This window comes from Lepisma saccharinum, chromosome 25, assembly GCF_977018435.1.
Source record: "Lepisma saccharinum chromosome 25, izLepSacc3.1, whole genome shotgun sequence".
Taxonomy (NCBI): Eukaryota; Metazoa; Arthropoda; class Insecta; order Zygentoma; family Lepismatidae; genus Lepisma; species Lepisma saccharinum.
This window is the reverse complement of record NC_139253.1, coordinates 48,944,850-48,968,749: the sequence shown is the minus strand read 5'-3', so window position 1 is coordinate 48,968,749 and position 23,900 is coordinate 48,944,850. Positions and strand designations below refer to the sequence as shown.

Genomic DNA, 23,900 nt, shown 5'->3' with positions numbered 1-23,900 from the left:
ACCATCCGATGATCCCGGCCTCCAGGAAGCTGGATTACAGGAGCACGCCACGACTCCCAGCCGACAACCAGTTCCTTAGATTCACAGCATACGTTACGTCAAGTCACGTATCGAGGTGGTGTCATTTCCACATATGTTTCCATTCGGATTACAAACATCAGTGCCTCCCCCATGGGGTAGAAGTAACGTCGTCACTTTGCAATCTAGGTTACTGGGTTCGAAATGTGGTGCAGGCATGTAGTGATTGGCATCCTTGTTTAAACTGTAGGCCCATCCCTACAACCTAGAAGACAAGTTTAGCACCTCCGTTTCATGATACTAGTTATTTAGATTTCTCAAACTAGTTTTTCTTTCTTTCTTAAATACTATGGCTAATGTGGTAAGAGGGACATTCACTCTGGGCTCTGATTGACTGATTGATTGATTTGGTTTATTTTACTATGATTTTCTGCCGGTTTAGGCTAATCGCGAAGATGAGTGTGAGTGATGATATCATTAATTAGATGAATTTGATGAAGGGACACTAACATAGAACACACATGCCTTGGCCAGAACTCCAACCCGGGACCCAAGGCTACGTAGCCTACTCTGATAAACACTTCGCCACGTAGATCTGCACTCTGGACTCTGTGCCAGATATAAATTCATTGATGTAATTTATCTTATTCATAGTTTGTAAGTTTATAACATTATATTTCAAAGAAAGTATTAATACCTCTTAGCTGATAATCATTATATTGCCGGCCTCCGTGGCGGAGTGGTAAGCACAACGTGCTACTACACCACATGATAATGAGAACATGTTAGGTTTCATGTATACTTTACCCTATAATGGTAATCCTTTTTCAGACATCTTGTTTGTACGTTAATTATAGTAGTGGGTTAAGATTGGTTGGTTGATTTGGTGTTTTAAGTCCACTTTATGCACAGTAAGGCTAATCGGGACTGGACCTACAGTTTAAAGTGGGATCCGAACCACTTGTACCTCCACCGGGTATCGAACCCGGGACCCCTTGATTACAAGGCGACGACGGAGTGGGTTAAGAAAATTACATTTGGGTTTATTATTTTTATGGTTAATAAGTAGAATCTATTTATTAAATAATATAAAATATTTCAGTATTATTTTTAATTTTATTTAATTTTGGAAGTATTTGTATCCAACTTAAAGTAATTTCCTTACTTAATATGTAATTTTAATGCTTATTGAGTTTAGAGGAAAAAGAACTGAATATATCTATATAGGACACAATTTTCCGGATTCGAATCCCGGAGTGTTCTTTCTGAGTGTCCATATCGTAACTCATCATCATTTATGCGTTTAGCCTAAAGTGGTCAGAGATGCGAAGTAAAAAAAATCAAATGAAATTAAAACATTGTATTAACCATACATCTAAAAAATAATCTAGCCTGGGCCTATCTCCCGACTGCCAATCTCCCTCCCACAATCCTAGCTAGAGGTATCGATATCTTCAACCGGTAATAGGGTGACGTGGGTCAGTACGTCGAACGCTCACTCGTTATAGCAGATATCCGAGACTGGGTTACGCTACTCACTGGTAGCTCCCAAATTTTCTCAAGATAGTGGGTTTGCCACCAGTCCTATACACAGGCCGAAAACCCAGAGACTGAACCCAGGCGAACTCGAACCCATGCCGTCCCGCAGTCGGAATCCAAAGCCTATCGCGAGCTATTCATAATATTCCAAGGTGGTTCGCATTTTCACTTGTCCATGTAGCAATATTCGCTGAGACATCGTGGACCTATTTAGCTCAAGACCTGTGATTCCTAGCGGCTCCATTATGTTTCTATCGACTGTAATGAAAGAGTAAGAACTACATGTTCAAAATACAAACGAAGTCTAAAAACAAGGAAACGATTGTAATTCTATTTGACTTTGAGCGTTGAATATCTTTCTGTTTTAGACATTCACGACTATGAGGCCAAGTATTGAATAAACTGATGAAGGGAAAGTCCCAGGCCAAGATTCGAACCCGCGAAGCCTGGCGTCGTAGCACTGTGTGCTAAATTCTCCACCAGGCAGATCGATAGATCAAGTTTGTTGATACTTTTTGAAGTATTGGTGTTGGAAAAACTATTAATATTAACAAAAAAACATCAATGAGTTTACTTTGTGATACATGACTGTTTAATGACAGTTTTGGATTTCAAGGAGAGTCTGGTCATTGTTCTTGTGTCCCAACTGTGCGATTTTTGCCAAACGAGAGTCCATCACGGAGATGAAATTAATAAAATTTTAATGTGATGTTATTTTTATAAATAAGAATCATAATTAATTTTTGCTCGTATATATGCAAAAGGTATTATGTATAATGAACATCAAAATGGAATCACGTCCGATTGTATTGGTAAGGCTACAGCCAGGCTCCCACTCCCAGGCGCTGTCCCACTACTGCTCGACACGAGGGCCTTTGGCTGCTCGGTCTCCCGCCTGGCCCAGTACGCCCTTCCTCAGCCAACCTGGTCACCCGAGGCTCCCCTCAGGAAACCATATTGATGCCGAGCTTAGTGCGGACGCCCAGTCAACATGGGGCACTACACTGAAAGACTCCCGACCTCAAACCATCCGATGATCCCGGCCTCCAGGAAGCTGGATTACAGGAGCACGCCACGACTCCCAGCCGACAACCAGTTCCTTAGATTCACAGCATACGTTACGTCAAGTCACGTATCGAGGTGGTGTCATTTCCACATATGTTTCCATTCGGATTACAAACATCAGTGCCTCCCCCATGGGGTAGAAGTAACGTCGTCACTTTGCAATCTAGATTACTGGGTTCGAAATGTGGTGCAGGCATGTAGTGATTGGCATCCTTGTTTAAACTGTAGGCCCATCCCTACAACCTAGAAGACAAGTTTAGCACCTCCGTTTCATGATACTAGTTATTTAGATTTCTCAAACTAGTTTTTCTTTCTTTCTTAAATACTATGGCTAATGTGGTAAGAGGGACATTCACTCTGGGCTCTGATTGACTGATTGATTGATTTGGTTTATTTTACTATGATTTTCTGCCAGTTTAGGCTAATCGCGAAGATGAGGGTGAGTGATGATATCATTAATTAGATGAATTTGATGAAGGGACACTAACATAGAACACACATGCCTTGGCCAGAACTCCAACCCGGGACCCAAGGCTACGTAGCCTACTCTGATAAACACTTCGCCACGTAGATCTGCACTCTGGACTCTGTGCCAGATATAAATTCATTGATGTAATTTATCTTATTCATAGTTTGTAACTTTATAACATTATATTTCAAAGAAAGTATTAATACCTCTTAGCTGATAATCATTATATTGCCGGCCTCCGTGGCGGAGTGGTAAGCACAACGTGCTACTACACCACATGATAATGAGAACATGTTAGGTTTCATGTATACTTTACCCTATAATGGTAATCCTTTTTCAGACATCTTGTTTGTACGTTAATTATAGTAGTGGGTTAAGATTGGTTGGTTGATTTGGTGTTTTAAGTCCACTTTATGCACAGTAAGGCTAATCGGGACTGGACCTACAGTTTAAAGTGGGATCCGAACCACTTGTACCTCCACCGGGTATCGAACCCGGGACCCCTTGATTACAAGGCGACGACGGAGTGGGTTAAGAAAATTACATTTGGGTTTATTATTTTTATGGTTAATAAGTAGAATCTATTTATTAAATAATATAAAATATTTCAGTATTATTTTTAATTTTATTTAATTTTGGAAGTATTTGTATCCAACTTAAAGTAATTGCCTTACTTAATATGTAATTTTAATGCTTATTGAGTTTAGAGGAAAAAGAACTGAATATATCTATATAGGACACAATTTTCCGGATTCGAATCCCGGAGTGTTCTTTCTGAGTGTCCATATCGTAACTCATCATCATTTATGCGTTTAGCCTAAAGTGGTCAGAGATGCGAAGTAAAAAAAATCAAATGAAATTAAAACATTGTATTAACCATACATCTAAAAAATAATCTAGCCTGGGCCTATCTCCCGACTGCCAATCTCCCTCCCACAATCCTAGCTAGAGGTATCGATATCTTCAACCGGTAATAGGGTGACGTGGGTCAGTACGTCGAACGCTCACTCGTTATAGGAGATATCCGAGACTGGGTTACGCTACTCACTGGTAGATCCCAAATTTTCTCAAGATAGTGGGTTTGCCACCAGTCCTATACACAGGCCGAAAACCCAGAGACTGAACCCAGGCGAACTCGAACCCATGCCGTCCCGCAGTCGGAATCCAAAGCCTATCGCGAGCTATTCATAATATTCCAAGGTGGTTCGCATTTTCACTTGTCCATGTAGCAATATTCGCTGAGACATCGTGGATCTATTTAGCTCAAGACCTGTGATTCCTAGCGGCTCCATTATGTTTCTATCGACTGTAATGAAAGAGTAAGAACTACATGTTCAAAATACAAACGAAGTCTAAAAACAAGGAAACGATTGTAATTCTATTTGACTTTGAGCGTTGAATATCTTTCTGTTTTAGACATTCACGACTATGAGGCCAAGTATTGAATAAAGTGATGAAGGGAAAGTCCCAGGCCAAGATTCGAACCCGCGAAACCTGGCGTCGTAGCACTGTGTGCTAAATTCTCCACCAGGGAGATCGATGGATCAAGTTTGTTGATACTTGTTGAAGTATTGGTGTTGGAAAAACTATTAATATTAAAAAAAAGAACATCAATCAGTTTACTTTGTGATACATGACTGTTTAATGACAGTTTTGAATTTCAAGGAGAGTCTGGTCATTGTTCTTGTGTCCCAACTGTGCGATTTTTGCCAAACGAGAGTCCATCACGGAGATGAAATTAATAAAATTTTAATGTGATGTTATTTTCATAAATAAGAATCATAATTAATTTTTGCTCGTATATATGCAAAAGGTATTATGTATAATGAACATCAAAATGGAATCACGTCCGATTGTATTGGTAAGGCTACAGCCAGGCTCCCACTCCCAGGCGCTATCCCACTACTGCTCGACACGAGGGCTTTTGGCTGCTCGGTCTCCCGCCTGGCCCAGTACGCCCTTCCTCAGCCAACCTGGTCACCCGAGGCTCCCCTCAGGAAACCATATTGATGCCGAGCTTAGTGCGGACGCCCAGTCAACATGGGGCACTACACTGCAAGACTCCCGACCTCAAACCATCCGATGATCCCGGCCTCCAGGAAGCTGGATTACAGGAGCACGCCACGACTCCCAGCCGACAACCAGTTCCTTACATTCACAGCATACGTTACGTCAAGTCACGTATCGAGGTGGTGTCATTTCCACATATGTTTCCATTCGGATTACAAACATCAGTGCCTCCCCCATGGGGTAGAAGTAACGTCGTCACTTTGCAATCTAGATTACTGGGTTCGAAATGTGGTGCAGGCATGTAGTGATTGGCATCCTTGTTTAAACTGTAGGCCCATCCCTACAACCTAGAAGACAAGTTTAGCACCTCCGTTTCATGATACTAGTTATTTAGATTTCTCAAACTAGTTTTTCTTTCTTTCTTAAATACTATGGCTAATGTGGTAAGAGGGACATTCACTCTGGGCTCTGATTGACTGATTGATTGATTTGGTTTATTATACTATCATTTTCTGCCGGTTTAGGCTAATCGCAAAGATGAGTGTGAGTGATGATATCATTAATTAGATGAATTTGATGAAGGGACACTAACATAGAACACACATGCCTTGGCCAGAACTCCAACCCGGGACCCAAGGCTACGTAGCCTACTCTGATAAACACTTCGCCACGTAGATCTGCACTCTGGACTCTGTGCCAGATATAAATTCATTGATGTAATTTATCTTATTCATAGTTTGTAAGTTTATAACATTATATTTCAAAGAAAGTATTAATACCTCTTAGCTGATAATCATTATATTGCCGGCCTCCGTGGCGGAGTGGTAAGCACAACGTGCTACTACACCACATGATAATGAGAACATGTTAGGTTTCATGTATACTTTACCCTATAATGGTAATCCTTTTTCAGACATCTTGTTTGTACGTTAATTATAGTAGTGGGTTAAGATTGGTTGGTTGATTTGGTGTTTTAAGTCCACTTTATGCACAGTAAGGCTAATCGGGACTGGACCTACAGTTTAAAGTGGGATCCGAACCACTTGTACCTCCACCGGGTATCGAACCCGGGACCCCTTGATTACAAGGCGACGACGGAGTGGGTTAAGAAAATTACATTTGGGTTTATTATTTTTATGGTTAATAAGTAGAATCTATTTATTAAATAATATAAAATATTTCAGTATTATTTTTAATTTTATTTAATTTTGGAAGTATTTGTATCCAACTTAAAGTAATTGCCTTACTTAATATGTAATTTTAATGCTTATTGAGTTTAGAGGAAAAAGAACTGAATATATCTATATAGGACAAAATTTTCCGGATTCGAATCCCGGAGTGTTCTTTCTGAGTGTCCATATCGTAACTCATCATCATTTATGCGTTTAGTCTAAAGTGGTCAGAGACGAGAAGTAAAAAAAATCAAATGAAATTAAAACATTCTATTAACCATACATCTAAAAAATAATCTAAGCCTGGGCCTATCTCCCGACTGCCAATCTCCCTCCCACAATCCTAGCTAGAGGTATCGATATCTTCAACCGGTAATAGGGTGACGTGGGTCAGTACGTCGAACGCTCACTCGTTATAGGAGATATCCGAGACTGGGTTACGCTACTCACTGGTAGATCCCAAATTTTCTCAAGATAGTGGGTTTGCCACCAGTCCTATACACAGGCCGAAAACCCAGAGACTGAACCCAGGCGAACTCGAACCCATGCCGTCCCGCAGTCGGAATCCAAAGCCTATCGCGAGCTATTCATAATATTCCAAGGTGGTTCGCATTTTCACTTGTCCATGTAGCAATATTCGCTGAGACATCGTGGATCTATTTAGCTCAAGACCTGTGATTCCTAGCGGCTCCACTATGTTTCTAACGACTGTAATGAAAGAGTAAGAACTACATGTTCAAAATACAAACGAAGTCTAAAAACAAGGAAACGATTGTAATTCTATTTGACTTTGAGCGTTGAATATCTTTCTGTTTTAGACATTGACGACTATGAGGCCAAGTATTGCATAAACTGATGAAGGGAAAGTCCCAGGCCAAGATTCGAACCCGCGAAGCCTGGCGTCGTAGCACTGTGTGCTAAATTCTCCACCAGGCAGATCGATAGATCAAGTTTGTTGATACTTTTTGAAGTATTGGTGTTGGAAAAACTATTAATATTAACAAAAAAACATCAATCAGTTTACTTTGTGATACATGACTGTCTAATGACAGTTTTGGATTTCAAGGAGAGTCTGGTCATTGTTCTTGTGTCCCAACTGTGCGATTTTTGCCAAACGAGAGTCCATCACGGAGATGAAATTAATAAAATTTTAATGTGATGTTATTTTCATAAATAAGAATCATAATTAATTTTTGCTCGTATATATGCAAAAGGTATTATGTATAATGAACATCAAAATGGAATCACGTCCGATTGTATTGGTAAGGCTACAGCCAGGCTCCCACTCCCAGGCGCTGTCCCACTACTGCTCGACACGAGGGCTTTTGGCTGCTCGGTCTCCCGCCTGGCCCAGTACGCCCTTCCTCAGCCAACCTGGTCACCAGAGGCTCCCCTCAGGAAACCATATTGATGCCGAGCTTAGTGAGGACGCCCAGTCAACATGGGGCACTACACTGCAAGACTCCCGACCTCAAACCATCCGATGACCCCGGCCTCCAGGAAGCTGGATTACAGGAGCACGCCACGACTCCCAGCCGACAACCAGTTCCTTAGATTCACAGCATACGTTACGTCAAGTCACGTATCGAGGTGGTGTCATTTCCACATATGTTTCCATTCAGATTACAAACATCAGTGCCTCCCCCATGGGGTAGAAGTAACGTCGTCACTTTGCAATCTAGGTTACTGGGTTCGAAATGTGGTGCAGGCATGTAGTGATTGGCATCCTTGTTTAAACTGTAGGCCCATCCCTACAACCTAGAAGACAAGTTTAGCACCTCCGTTTCATGATACTAGTTATTTAGATTTCTCAAACTAGTTTTTCTTTCTTTCTTAAATACTATGGCTAATGTGGTATGAGGGACATTCACTCTGGGGTCTGATTGACTGATTGATTGATTTGGTTTATTTTACTATGATTTTCTGCCAGTTTAGGCTAATCGCGAAGATGAGGGTGAGTGATGATATCATTAATTAGATGAATTTGATGAAGGGACACTAACATAGAACACACATGCCTTGGCCAGAACTCCAAAACGGGACCCAAGGCTACGTAGCCTACTCTGATAAACACTTCGCCACGTAGATCTGCACTCTGGACTCTGTGCCAGATATAAATTCATTGATGTAATTTATCTTATTCATAGTTTGTAAGTTTATAACATTATATTTCAAAGAAAGTATTAATACCTCTTAGCTGATAATCATTATATTGCCGGCCTCCGTGGCGGAGTGGTAAGCACAACGTGCTACTACACCACATGATAATGAGAACATGTTAGGTTTCATGTATACTTTACCCTATAATGGTAATCCTTTTTCAGACATCTTGTTTGTACGTTAATTATGGTAGTGGGTTAAGATTGGTTGGTTGATTTGGTGTTTTAAGTCCACTTTATGCACAGTAAGGCTAATCGGGACTGGACCTACAGTTTAAAGTGGGATCCGAACCACTTGTACCTCCACCGGGTATCGAACCCGGGACCCCTTGATTACAAGGCGACGACGGAGAGGGTTAAGAAAATTACATTTGGGTTTATTATTTTTATGGTTAATAAGTAGAATCTATTTATTAAATAATATAAAATATTTCAGTATTATTTTTAATTTTATTTAATTTTGGAAGTATTTGTATCCAACTTAAAGTAATTGCCTTACTTAATATGTAATTTTAATGCTTATTGAGTTTAGAGGAAAAAGAACTGAATATATCTATATAGGACACAATTTTCCGGATTCGAATCCCGGAGTGTTCTTTCTGAGTGTCCATATCGTAACTCATCATCATTTATGCGTTTAGTCTAAAGTGGTCAGAGACGCGAAGTAAAAAAAATCAAATGAAATTAAAACATTCTATTAACCATACATCTAAAAAATAATCTAAGCCTGGGCCTATCTCCCGACTGCCAATCTCCCTCCCACAATCCTAGCTAGAGGTATCGATATCTTCAACCGGTAATAGGGTGACGTGGGTCAGTACGTCGTACGCTCACTCGTTATAGGAGATATCCGAGACTGGGTTACGCAACTCACTGGTAGATCCCAAATTTTCTCAAGATAGTGGGTTTGCCACCAGTCCTATACACAGGCCGAAAACCCAGAGACTGAACCCAGGCGAACTCGAACCCATGCCGTCCCGCAGTCGGAATCCAAAGCCTATCGCGAGCTATTCATAATATTCCAAGGTGGTTCGCATTTTCACTTGTCCATGTAGCAATATTCGCTGAGACATCGTGGACCTATTTAGCTCAAGACCTGTGATTCCTAGTGGCTCCATTATGTTTCTATCGACTGTAATGAAAGAGTAAGAACTACATGTTCAAAATACAAACGAAGTCTAAAAACAAGGAAACGATTGTAATTCTATTTGACTTTGAGCGTTGAATATCTTTCTGTTTTAGACATTCACGACTATGAGGCCAAGTATTGAATAAACTGATGAAGGGAAAGTCCCAGGCCAAGATTCGAACCCGCGAAGCCTGGCGTCGTAGCACTGTGTGCTAAATTCTCCACCAGGGAGATCGATGGATCAAGTTTGTTGATACTTGTTGAAGTATTGGTTTTGGAAAAACTATTAATATTAAAAAAAAGAACATCAATCAGTTTACTTTGTGATACATGACTGTTTAATGACAGTTTTGAATTTCAAGGAGAGTCTGGTCATTGTTCTTGTGTCCCAACTGTGCGATTCTTGCCATACGAGAGTCCATCACGGAAATGAAATTAATAAAATTTTAAAGTGATGTTATTTTCATAAATGAGAATCATAATTAATTTTTGCTCGTATATATGCAAAAGGTATTATGTATAATGAACATCAAAATGGAATCACGTCCGATTGTATTGATAAGGCTACAGCCAGGCTCCCACTCCCAGGCGCTGTCTCACTACTGCTCGACACGAGAGCTTTTGGCTGCTCGGTCTCCCGCCTGGCCCAGTACGCCCTTCCTCAGCCAACCTGGTCACCCGAGGCTCCCCCTCAGGAAACCATATTGATGCCGAGCTTAGTGCGGACGCCCAGTCAACATGGGGCACCACACTGCAAGGCTCCCGATCTCAAACCATCCGATGATCCCGGCCTCCAGGAAGCTGGATTACAGGAGCACGCCACGACTCCCAGCCGACAACCAGTTCCTTAGATTCACAGCATACGTTACGTCAAGTCACGTATCCAGGTGGTGTCATTTCCACATATGTTTCCATTCAGATTACAAACATCAGTGCCTCCCCCATGGGGTAGAAGTAACGTCGTCACTTTGCAATCTAGGTTACTGGGTTCGAAATGTGGTGCAGGCATGTAGTGATTGGCATCCTTGTTTAAACTATAGGCCCATCCCTACAACCTAGAAGACAAGTTTAGCACCTCCGTTTCATGATACTAGTTATTTAGATTTCTCAAACTAGTTTTTCTTTCTTTCTTAAATACTATGGCTAATGTGGTATGAGGGACATTCACTCTGGGCTCTGATTGACTGATTGATTGATTTGGTTTATTTTACTATGATTTTCTGCCAGTTTAGGCTAATCGCGAAGATGAGGGTGAGTGATGATATCATTAATTATATGAATTTGATGAAGGGACACTAACATAGAACACACATGCCTTGGCCAGAACTCCAAAACGGGACCCAAGGCTACGTAGCCTACTCTGATAAACACTTCGCCACGTAGATCTGCACTCTGGACTCTGTGCCAGATATAAATTCATTGATGTAATTTATCTTATTCATAGTTTGTAAGTTTATAACATTATATTTCAAAGAAAGTATTAATACCTCTTAGCTGATAATCATTATATTGCCGGCCTCCGTGGCGGAGTGGTAAGCACAACGTGCTACTACACCACATGATAATGAGAACATGTTAGGTTTCATGTATACTTTACCCTATAATGGTAATCCTTTTTCAGACATCTTGTTTGTACGTTAATTATAGTAGTGGGTTAAAATTGGTTGATTGATTTGGTATTTTAAGTCCACTTTATGCACAGTAAGGCTAATCGGGACTGGACCTACAGTTTAAAGTGGGATCCGAACCACTTGTACCTCCACCGGGTATCGAACCCGGGACCCCTTGATTACAAGGCGACGACGGAGTGGGTTAAGAAAATTACATTTGGGTTTATTATTTTTATGGTTAATAAGTAGAATCTATTTATTAAATAATATAAAATATTTCAGTATTATTTTTAATTTTATTTAATTTTGGAAGTATTTGTATCCAACTTAAAGTAATTGCCTTACTTAATATGTAATTTTAATGCTTATTGAGTTTAGAGGAAAAAGAACTGAATATATCTATATAGGACACAATTTTCCGGATTCGAATCCCGGAGTGTTCTTTCTGAGTGTCCATATCGTAACTCATCATCATTTATGCGTTTAGCCTAAAGTGGTCAGAGATGCGAAGTAAAAAAATCAAATGAAATTAAAACATTGTATTAACCATACATCTAAAAAATAATCTAGCCTGGGCCTATCTCCCGACTGCCAATCTCCCTCCCACAATCCTAGCTAGAGGTATCGATATCTTCAACCGGTAATAGGGTGACGTGGGTCAGTATGTCGAACGCTCACTCGTTATAGGAGATATCCGAGACTGGGTTACGCTACTCACTGGTAGATCCCAAATTTTCTCAAGATAGTGGGTTTGCCACCAGTCCTATACACAGGCCGAAAACCCAGAGACTGAACCCAGGCGAACTCGAACGCATGCCGTCCCGCAGTCGGAATCCAAAGCCTATCGCGAGCTATTCATAATATTCCAAGGTGGTGTGCATTTTCACTTGTCCATGTAGCAATATTCGCTGAGACATCGTGGACCTATTTAGCTCAAGACCTGTGATTCCTAGCGGCTCCATTATGTTTCTATCGACTGTAATGAAAGAGTAAGAACTACATGTTCAAAATACAAACGAAGTCTAAAAACAAGGAAACGATTGTAATTCTATTTGACTTTGAGCGTTGAATATCTTTCTGTTTTAGACATTCACGACTATGAGGCCAAGTATTGAATAAACTGATGAAGGGAAAGTCCCAGGCCAAGATTCGAACCCACGAAGCCTGGCGTCGTAGCACTGTGTGCTAAATTCTCCACCAGGCAGATCGATAGATCAAGTTTGTTGATACTTTTTGAAGTATTGGTGTTGGAAAAACTATTAATATTAACAAAAAAACATCAATGAGTTTACTTTGTGATACATGACTGTTTAATGACAGTTTTGAATTTCAAGGAGAGTCTGGTCATTGTTCTTGTGTCCCAACTGTGCGATTCTTGCCATACGAGAGTCCATCACGGAAATGAAATTAATAAAATTTTAAATTAATGTTATTTTCATAAATGAGAATCATAATTAATTTTTGCTCGTATATATGCAAAAGGTATTATGTATAATGAACATCAAAATGGAATCACGTCCGATTGTGTTGGTAAGGCTACAGCCAGGCTCCCACTTCCAGGCGCTGTCCCACTACTGCTCGACACGAGGTCTTTTGGCTGCTCGGTCTCCCGCCTGGCCCAGTACGCCCTTCCTCAGCCAACCTGGTCACCCGAGGCTCCCCTCAGGAAACCATATTGATGCCGAGCTTAGTGCGGACGCCCAGTCAACATGGGGCACTACACTGCAAGATTCCCGACCTCAAACCATCCGATGATCCCGGCCTCCAGGAAGCTGGATTACAGGAGCACGCCACGACTCCCAGCCGACAACCAGTTCCTTAGATTCACAGCATACGTTACGTCAAGTCACGTATCGAGGTGGTGTCATTTCCACATATGTTTCCATTCGGATTACAAACATCAGTGCCTCCCCCATGGGGTAGAAGTAACGTCGTCACTTTGCAATCTAGATTACTGGGTTCGAAATGTGGTGCAGGCATGTAGTGATTGGCATCCTTGTTTAAACTGTAGGCCCATCCCTACAACCTAGAAGACAAGTTTAGCACCTTCGTTTCATGATACTAGTTATTTAGATTTCTCAAACTAGTTTTTCTTTCTTTCTTAAATACTATGGCTAATGTGGTATGAGGGACATTCACTCTGGGCTCTGATTGACTGATTGATTGATTTGGTTTATTTTACTATGATTTTCTGCCAGTTTAGGCTAATCGCGAAGATGAGGGTGAGTGATGATATCATTAATTAGATGAATTTGATGAAGGGACACTAACATAGAACACACATGCCTTGGCCAGAACTCCAACCCGGGACCCAAGGCTACGTAGCCTACTCTGATAAACAATTCGCCACGTAGATCTGCACTCTGGACTCTGTGCCAGATATAAATTCATTGATGTAATTTATCTTATTCATAGTTTGTAACTTTATAACATTATATTTCAAAGAAAGTATTAATACCTCTTAGCTGATAATCATTATATTGCCGGCCTCCATGGCGGAGTGGTAAGCACAACGTGCTACTACACCACATGATAATGAGAACATGTTAGGTTTCATGTATACTTTACCCTATAATGGTAATCCTTTTTCAGGCATCTTCTTTGTACGTTAATTATAGTAGTGGGTTAAGATTGGTTGGTTGATTTGGTGTTTTAAGTCCACTTTATGCACAGTAAGGCTAATCGGGACTGGACCTACAGTTTAAAGTGGGATCCGAACAACTTGTACCTCCACCGGGTATCGAACCCGGGACCCCTTGATTACGAGGCGACGACGGAGTGGGTTAAGAAAATTACATTTGGGTTTATTATTTTTATGGTTAATAAGTAGAATCTATTTATTAAATAATATAAAATATTTCAGTATTATTTTTAATTTTATTTAATTTTGGAAGTATTTGTATCCAACTTAAAGTAATGCCTTACTTAATATGTAATTTTAATGCTTATTGAGTTTAGAGGAAAAAGAACTGAATATATCTATATAGGACACAATTTTCCGGATTCGAATCCCGGAGTGTTCTTTCTGAGTGTCCATATCGTAACTCATCATCATTTATGCGTTTAGTCTAAAGTGGTCAGAGCCGCGAAGTAAAAAAAATCAAATGAAATTAAAACATTGTATTAACCATACATCTAAAAAATAATCTAAGCCTGGGACTATCTCCCGACTGCCAATCTCCCTCCCACAATCCTAGCTAGAGGTATCGATATCTTCAACCGGTAATAGGGTGACGTGGGTCAGTACGTCGAACGCTCACTCGTTATAGGAGATATCCGAGACTGGGTTACGCTACTCACTGGTAGATCCCAAATTTTCTCAAGATAGTGGGTTTGCCACCAGTCCTATACACAGGCCGAAAACCCAGAGACTGAACCCAGGCGAACTCGAACCCATGCCGTCCCGCAGTCGGAATCCAAAGCCTATCGCGAGCTATTCATAATATTCCAAGGTGGTTCGCATTTTCACTTGTCCATGTAGCAATATTCGCTGAGACATCGTGGACCTATTTAGCTCAAGACCTGTGATTCCTAGTGGCTCCATTATGTTTCTATCGACTGTAATGAAAGAGTAAGAACTACATGTTCAAAATACAAACGAAGTCTAAAAACAAGGAAACGATTGTAATTCTATTTGACTTTGAGCGTTGAATATCTTTCTGTTTTAGACATTCACGACTATGAGGCCAAGTATTGAATAAACTGATGAAGGGAAAGTCCCAGGCCAAGATTCGAACCCGCGAAGCCTGGCGTCGTAGCACTGTGTGCTAAATTCTCCACCAGGCAGATCGATAGATCAAGTTTGTTGATACTTTTTGAAGTATTGGTGTTGGAAAAACTATTAATATTAACAAAAAACATCAATCAGTTTACTTTGTGATACATGACTGTTTAATGACAGTTTTGGATTTCAAGGAGAGTCTGGTCATTGTTCTTGTGTCCCAACTGTGCGATTTTTGCCATACGAGAGTCCATCACGGAGATGAAATTAATAAAATTTTAATGTGATGTTATTTTCATAAATAAGAATCATAATTAATTTTTGCTCGTATATATGCAAAAGGTATTATGTATAATGAACATCAAAATGGAATCACGTCCGATTGTATTGATAAGGCTACAGCCAGGCTCCCACTCCCAGGCGCTGTCTCACTACTGCTCGACACGAGAGCTTTTGGCTGCTCGGTCTCCCGCCTGGCCCAGTACGCCCTTCCTCAGCCAACCTGGTCACCCGAGGCTCCCCCTCAGGAAACCATATTGATGCCGAGCTTAGTGCGGACGCCCAGTCAACATGGGGCACTACACTGCAAGACTCCCGATCTCAAACCATCCGATGATCCCGGCCTCCAGGAAGCTGGATTACAGGAGCACGCCACGACTCCCAGCCGACAACCAGTTCCTTAGATTCACAGCATACGTTACGTCAAGTCACGTATCGAGGTGGTGTCATTTCCACATATGTTTCCATTCAGATTACCAACATCAGTTCCTCCCCCATGGGGTAGAAGTAACGTCGTCACTTTGCAATCTAGGTTACTGGGTTCGAAATGTGGTGCAGGCATGTAGTAATTGGCATCCTTGTTTAAACTGTAGGCCCATCCCTACAACCTAGAAGACAAGTTTAGCACCTCCGTTTCATGATACTAGTTATTTAGATTTCTCAAACTAGTTTTTCTTTCTTTCTTAAATACTATGGCTAATGTGGTATGAGGGACATTCACTCTGGGCTCTGATTGACTGATTGATTGATTTGGTTTATTTTACTATGATTTTCTGCCAGTTTAGGCTAATCGCGAAGATGAGGGTGAGTGATGATATCATTAATTAGATGAATTTGATGAAGGGACACTAACATAGAACACACATGCCTTGGCCAGAACTCCAACCCGGGACCCAAGGCTACGTAGCCTACTCTGATAAACACTTCGCCACGTAGATCTGCACTCTGGACTCTGTGCCAGATATAAATTCATTGATGTAATTTATCTTATTCATAGTTTGTAACTTTATAACATTATATTTCAAAGAAAGTATTAATACCTCTTAGCTGATAATCATTATATTGCCGGCCTCCGTGGCGGAGTGGTAAGCACAACGTGCTACTACACCACATGATAATGAGAACATGTTAGGTTTCATGTATACTTTACCCTATAATGGTAATCCTTTTTCAGACATCTTGTTTGTACGTTAATTATAGTAGTGGGTTAAGATTGGTTGGTTGATTTGGTGTTTTAAGTCCACTTTATGCACAGTAAGGCTAATCGGGACTGGACCTACAGTTTAAAGTGGGATCCGAACCACTTGTACCTCCACCGGGTATCGAACCCGGGACCCCTTGATTACAAGGCGACGACGGAGTGGGTTAAGAAAATTACATTTGGGTTTATTATTTTTATGGTTAATAAGTAGAATCTATTTATTAAATAATATAAAATATTTCAGTATTATTTTTAATTTTATTTAATTTTGGAAGTATTTGTATCCAACTTAAAGTAATTGCCTTACTTAATATGTAATTTTAATGCTTATTGAGTTTAGAGGAAAAAGAACTGAATATATCTATATAGGACACAATTTTCCGGATTCGAATCCCGGAGTGTTCTTTCTGAGTGTCCATATCGTAACTCATCATCATTTATGCGTTTAGCCTAAAGTGGTCAGAGATGCGAAGTAAAAAAAATCAAATGAAATTAAAACATTGTATTAACCATACATCTAAAAAATAATCTAGCCTGGGCCTATCTCCCGACTGCCAATCTCCCTCCCACAATCCTAGCTAGAGGTATCGATATCTTCAACCGGTAATAGGGTGACGTGGGTCAGTACGTCGAACGCTCACTCGTTATAGGAGATATCCGAGACTGGGTTACGCTACTCACTGGTAGCTCCCAAATTTTCTCAAGATAGTGGGTTTGCCACCAGTCCTATACACAGGCCGAAAACCCAGAGACTGAACCCAGGCGAACTCGAACCCATGCCGTCCCGCAGTCGGAATCCAAAGCCTATCGCGAGCTATTCATAATATTCCAAGGTGGTTCGCATTTTCACTTGTCCATGTAGCAATATTCGCTGAGACATCGTGGACCTATTTAGCTCAAGACCTGTGATTCCTAGCGGCTCCATTATGTTTCTATCGACTGTAATGAAAGAGTAAGAACTACATGTTCAAAATACAAACGAAGTCTAAAAACAAGGAAACGATTGTAATTCTATTTGACTTTGAGCGTTGAATATCTTTCTGTTTTAGACATTCACGACTATGAGGCCAAGTATTGAATAAACTGATGAAGGGAAAGTCCCAGGCCAAGATTCGAACCCGCGAAGCCTGGCGTCGTAGCACTGTGTGCTAAATTCTCCACCAGGCAGATCGATGGATCAAGTTTGTTGATACTTGTTGAAGTATTGGTTTTGGAAAAACTATTAATATTAAAAAAAAGAACATCAATCAGTTTACTTTGTGATACATGACTGTTTAATGACAGTTTTGAATTTCAAGGAGAGTCTGGTCATTGTTCTTGTGTCCCAACTGTGCGATTCTTGCCATACGAGAGTCCATCACGGAAATGAAATTAATAAAATTTTAAAGTGATGTTATTTTCATAAATGAGAATCATAATTAATTTTTGCTCGTATATATGCAAAAGGTATTATGTATAATGAACATCAAAATGGAATCACGTCCGATTGTATTGGTAAGGCTACAGCCAGGCTCCCACTCCCAGGCGCTGTCCCACTACTGCTCGACACGAGGTCTTTTGGCTGCTCGGTCTCCCGCCTGGCCCAGTACGCCCTTCCTCAGCCAACCTGGTCACCCGAGGCTCCCCTCAGGAAACCATATTGATGCCGAGCTTAGTGCGGACGCCCAGTCAACATGGGGCACTACACTGAAAGACTCCCGACCTCAAACCATCCGATGATCCCGGCCTCCAGGAAGCTGGATTACAGGAGCACGCCACGACTCCCAGCCGACTACCAGTTCCTTAGATTCACAGCATAAGGTACGTCAAGTCACGTATCGAGGTGGTGTCATTTCCACATATGTTTCCATTCGGATTACAAACATCAGTGCCTCCCCCATGGCGTAGATGAAGTTAATAAAATTCTAAAGTAATGTTGTAGGTTGATATCTGTCAATGAGAGTCATTAATTAAATGTTATTTTGCTGTGATTAAACGTATAAGGAATGGAGCTATTTATTCTGAGCTCAATAATTTAAATTTGTTCTCCACTTACTCCATGTCTTCCAGCTTAACTTTCATTTTTTACTCTATTTTCAGTAATGTACAAGATAGGCCAGATTAAACAACTTGTGTACTGGTACAATATCTGTCTCATCCTCTCTAAATATAACGTTATGGAAATGTGAGTGTGATTATGATTACATAACTTGATCATCTTTATTTGGAAATAAACATTACATCAAAGTTAACTGAGATATTTTCATGCTGTTGGTTAGGCATTTACTACTGAAGCCTTATATTTAATTAATGGCTATCATTGGTAAATATCCACCTTATGAACTAGTGGGGAAAAAATATTGACAAAAGTAACAATTGCTATAAGAGAAATCTACCTGGTTCAATCGCACCATGTATCCTCCCAATGACATTGTAACTTGTCATCCTCCGTAGCTCGTTGTTAACTGTAAGACGAATAGAATATCTACGATGTTTGGAATCAAACCCAGGGCCTAGAGTATAAGTAATGTTTGAGAAGCCACCTCTCCAATCCTTTGGAGCTTCAGGTCCACCAAGAAGTCTACAAGTAAAGACAATTCAATGATTCGATTAAACTCATTCAATATAAACAATTTCAATGGAATAAATTATAATAGGAGTTTATCCAGAATTTTAATTAAACAAGTCTTCACAAAAGAGTCTATTGTGAAAAATGACGGTAACTAACACTACCTGTTGCTATTAAATTTTAAAATGTTACATATGTAGTCTATGGCCACCAATACGCATATACTCACTTACAATATTAATAATTTCAATGGAATTAGTTATTGCAGGAGTTCATAGAGAATTTTTTCGTCTGGAGGGTGTAAGGGTTAAATTATCCAAAATGGCTATAAATTGAACCCTTCTAAAAAAATTCACGACAAGGGGAGGGTGTGTTGAGGAAATTTTGGGGTGTGGAGTATGTGGAGAAATCACTGAATTATTGGAGACTGATCGCAATCAGTATTTTTTTATTATTCTTTTTTCCTCCCAAGTGGAAAATTTTGCAAGAGGATTGATTTATGTTTGATGCTTTAATGTGTGCATTTTCTATTCCAGGAAGACAAAGTATGCATTAATAAGTAGTACCAAAAATCTTATTTCTTCTTTCATATTTATTGCTCTTTGTGTAATAACATGAAATTCGTTGAAGAAATTTTAACAGTGCTGAAACACCACTTACCTTAACAAGCGTTCTGCATCTTTGTATCCAATCGGCTGGGATGGAATTTTAGGTAGAACTGCATCCTTTATATCTATCCTATAAGCACCTTCTGTAATGTAATGCAATGTAAAACGTAAATCAAAGTATAGATTTAATAAGATAATTGAAGCTAATTTAAACTCAATGGGCCTTTGAGGGTGAAGGTCTGCCAAGCAGCTTTTCATGAGGAGATGCCTGGTCAACGCATCCAGCCCCATCGCCGCTGTTTTCTGGCTTCCAAGACTGGAATTCACTACTATTGTTTTGAAGTAACTCCGCAATAGTCCTCAGTGCCGATTTTTTTTTTACCTTTCCTTGAGGATCAAACCCTGAACCACTCGCACAAAATTCGAGATTGTAATAAGATTTTCTCATAATATAAACAAGTCTCTCACAAAAGAGATAGAACTATTGTGAATAATTACTGTAGCTAACACTGCCTTTTGATGTTATATTTAAAAGGTCACATGTACAGTCTTTCACTCCGAAAACCCATATACTCCCTTTGATATTAAAACTATTAAAGAAGTCAGAAAATGAAAAAAAAGTTAAGAATAGTTTTACATGTGTAGAAACTGAGAAAGCCTGCCAGTGCATGCCCTGAAACCTAGCAGGAAACTTCACATACAAAAGTTCGCCTACCTATTGAAGGCCAGTATGGGGTGAGAGGATCGCCCATACCAAGTGCTACCGATCCCCGTTGCATGCCACTACCAGGCAACCACACTGTATGAGGGTAGAGGTCTTCCGCCCTCACTCCTTCCACGGCTACATCCCCGGGATCTGTGTAGAAGATGATTCCTCTGGCACCTTTCTCATGTGCATTTTGAACCTGGAAAAATTTTAATTGCAAGATATACACAACCATATGAACATGTGTAAATATTTAAAGCCTCATTCTGAAACTTCGAATAATATAGTATGTGTGTGTATGTGTGCGGTTCGAAAGCTCGAAATGTTCTGACTATCCTAAGTACAATTTAATGCAATCTTCGATCTTGCACTTACGTGAGAGACATGCGTAATGGAACCACTTAAATAAATTTAACAGGTCATTTTCTACCTGCAAGGATTCAAATTTTAAAACTATTTATGACTTAAAACCATGTCATATTCTCCGTTATGATGAATTGTTGGAAAACAGTTTCAGAAAAAACGAATACCAAACTCTCTTATATTAAGACGATAATCAGAGCTTGACATGGTATGTAAGTAAAATGTTTGTGCAAAGCAAGACTACAGTTTTGTCAATATCAGATATTTTAATTTTGTTACTGTTTGCAATACTACATAGCCTCTTTTCCATGAATATTTGTTTGATGAATATGGTGTTCACTAGATTTCAAATAAAATAAACTAGTGAGAACATCGTAGATATGTAATGGTGACTTTGGATTGCAATATCCAAATTCATATTTGAAATTGATGAAATGCAATCTATTACCTTGTTACCTCTGAATATTTCGCCATAACGAGACAAACAGATTTTCCCATTAACATCTACTCCCATGCTTTCCAGTAATTCAAAATCCTCTTGGCGAGCATAGTTCACATACACCAATTGCCCAGCAACGGTTCCTGGAATAAAGATATTCATATTATATAATATCATAACAGTCAACACAGAATATTTGAATTAAGATCCTCTTCCGTAAAAAATTATCTAATTTTTCAAATAAGAATTAGGTGATACATATAAAATCTCACTTTTCTCCATCCCCTATACATACATGTTGAATGTATTACAAAAAGTAAAATGTATAATTATGAATTCATTTCAAACACCATCACTTTTGTTCGTAAACAAATTAAGTGGGGAAGTGTAAACCTTCGAACGCCGTCTCCCCTCACTTAGTTTCTATAGAAGCATTGAATCCACATTTCCGTGGTTTCAATTGTCTTTACTGTTGTCTCAATATGACAGATTCAAAATTTTATCTACTGAACTTGCATTTTTTTCTTACTTTAAGACCCCTTACTGCTTCTCTCGGCCACAAAAAGAATGGATGGACACTCGCAGAGAAGGGCCCATACATCGATTTGGACTCCAATCGAAAAGGACGTAGCTAGTAGAGTACTGCATCGGACCACTTTCGCTCGCTCAAACTCGTTCGAATCGCCCACGGTCGAGCGCGATACACTCGTTCGTACCGCACTCGTAATGGAATGATTGGCAACGTTACATATTTCAGAGCTTAATAAGCAGCACTGTCAACCTAAAACCCAAACATGGAAGGAAACCACTCTATGCAATTACAATTCTAAATAATAATTCCGTATATTATTATGCAAGACTCATATCAGGTATACAATATCTACAAACCAAAACGTAAAACTGATACACATGCTGACAGTTGCTAAGCAATTACAAATATTGTATCATAGTGCAAGAAGTAGGTGTACAGTGGGATCTATGAGTATTACCGTGCAAATTGTCCACGACTATTTTCATTATTTTTTTCTCTTTCATCCTGTGTATTTTAAAGCGATGGATTTTTATGTATGCTGGTGCAGACGTTGTCAACAGCTTGTTTTGAGTTTTCTTTTCATTCTTGAAGCTGTTATTGGGTCAAATAAAGTGCACGAACATGGTGATGGACAATTTGCACGGTAATACTCATGGATCCCACTCTACATCATTGTTCACTTACCGAAAAGGATAATCATATCCTGCGAAATAATAAAATTCAGTTATAACATTCAATCAAAACATCATTTCGATGTGAAAATAATCGTAGAAACATAAAATATCAGTCACGGTAGTTTCAGCCCATGATCATCTATTTCATTTTCACGTATCTCGGTAAGATACACAAAACTGCATTTTAACATAGAAATGATGATTTTTTTTAATTTCACTTGGTATTTTACTTCACGATCCATATTTGAGGACTCAGTACCATAGACAAATTACGGAAATACGTGTACTAATAGGGTTCGGGAGTTCGAGTGTATTTCGCTCGTTCGGTCGTTTTTCGCTCGAGCGGAAGAACTATCAATTCTGTGTGCCATCTATCGTTACCCGTGCGAACTATTTGCCGCTCGAGCGCAAAAACGCTCATTGCAGCACCCTAGTAGCTAGGCTGATGTGTTTGGGGGTCAAATTTATGTATTTATATATATATACAAGGTCCGTAGACCGCTAGTTTCCTAGCTCTTGAAGGTCTGGTCATAACTCGCCTTCTTTTCAGCCCCCATGTTTACAGCCCCGGCAAGGTCTCTGTGACGTCATCAGGATGAGACTTCGAGTGTCTGCTATTTCAAACACTGTAAAGCATTCAACGCTCTTGTTTTTAAGGGAAAAGCACATATTGAAGAGCATTGCAACACAGCTTACACAGAATACGTGATGGTGCATAGAAAAAAATATAAGTAAGCAAAATCACAAATTTACTCATGGTTAGTGCTGGAAAGGATTGGAAAAAGAGCAGCACGGGATCCATTGTTTTTGCTTGATGGTATTTTTCCTTTTAATTTTTGGATCCTGCGGTTCAAATATAGAATTCGGAAAAAGTAATATTCTTCCTTGACAAAACACGAAGTACTTTCTGTTGTTTTGTATTTACGAATTTTTTCGTTTTGTATTGAACGAAGGACGTATTTAGAGGGGTCCAGGGGGTCCGGACCCCGCCCCCGAAAGACTTATCAAGTACTAAAATTAGATAATGAAAAATATATTCGTTTAGCCTTTGTTGTATAATTTCCTCTGAACTTATTGGAAGCCATGGATTATATTGGGATCATACGGCTTTGAAGGACATTACAAAGAGGATTTATATACACTACTACTCAATATGCATGAAATATTAATCAGAAACTTACTTTAATCAAAGCAGGCAGGACGTATTTAGGGGGTCCGGACCCTTCTCCCCATCCGAAAGACTAATTAAGTGCGAAAATTAAATAATAAAAATATACTCGTTTAGCCTTTGTTGTATAATATCCTCTGAACTTATTGGAAGACAATATTGGGATCATACGACTTTGAAGGACAGGAAGGACGTAAAGGAGGTTCGGACCCCCTTCCCACCCGAAAGACTTATTAAGAACGAAAATTAAGCAATTAAAATATTAGCATTTGTTGTATAATCGATGGTTATTAATTCCCTTTGAACTTTTAGAAGGCAAGGATTATATTTCCCTGAGATAAAGGGGGCGGATCACTATCTCTTATTTTCAAACGAAGCTTGCGTAGAATTGAGTCATTTCATGTCACTCCACCTACTAAACAGCTTCAATGACATAAAAAATGATAACCAACGAACGTTAGATTTGATTTTAAGTAACGTTAATAGCATA

At 39.7% G+C, this 23,900-nt stretch overlaps 1 protein-coding gene across 2 annotated transcripts in view; it reads right to left on the bottom strand.

Annotated features, from left to right (window-relative positions):
* Window positions 1-23,900, bottom strand: part of LOC145978645 (N-acetylated-alpha-linked acidic dipeptidase 2-like) — a 211,601-nt gene that overhangs the window by 153,524 nt on the left and 34,177 nt on the right. For both annotated transcript variants that reach the window (XM_083111401.1, XM_083111402.1), the window contains 4 exons: window positions 21,046-21,179; window positions 20,244-20,433; window positions 19,581-19,671; window positions 18,748-18,932 (listed from right to left, as the gene is read on the bottom strand). In XM_083111401.1, the coding sequence (XP_082967527.1) occupies window positions 18,748-18,932; window positions 19,581-19,671; window positions 20,244-20,433; window positions 21,046-21,179 (600 nt within the window). The remainder of the gene's footprint in view (window positions 1-18,747; window positions 18,933-19,580; window positions 19,672-20,243; window positions 20,434-21,045; window positions 21,180-23,900) is intronic.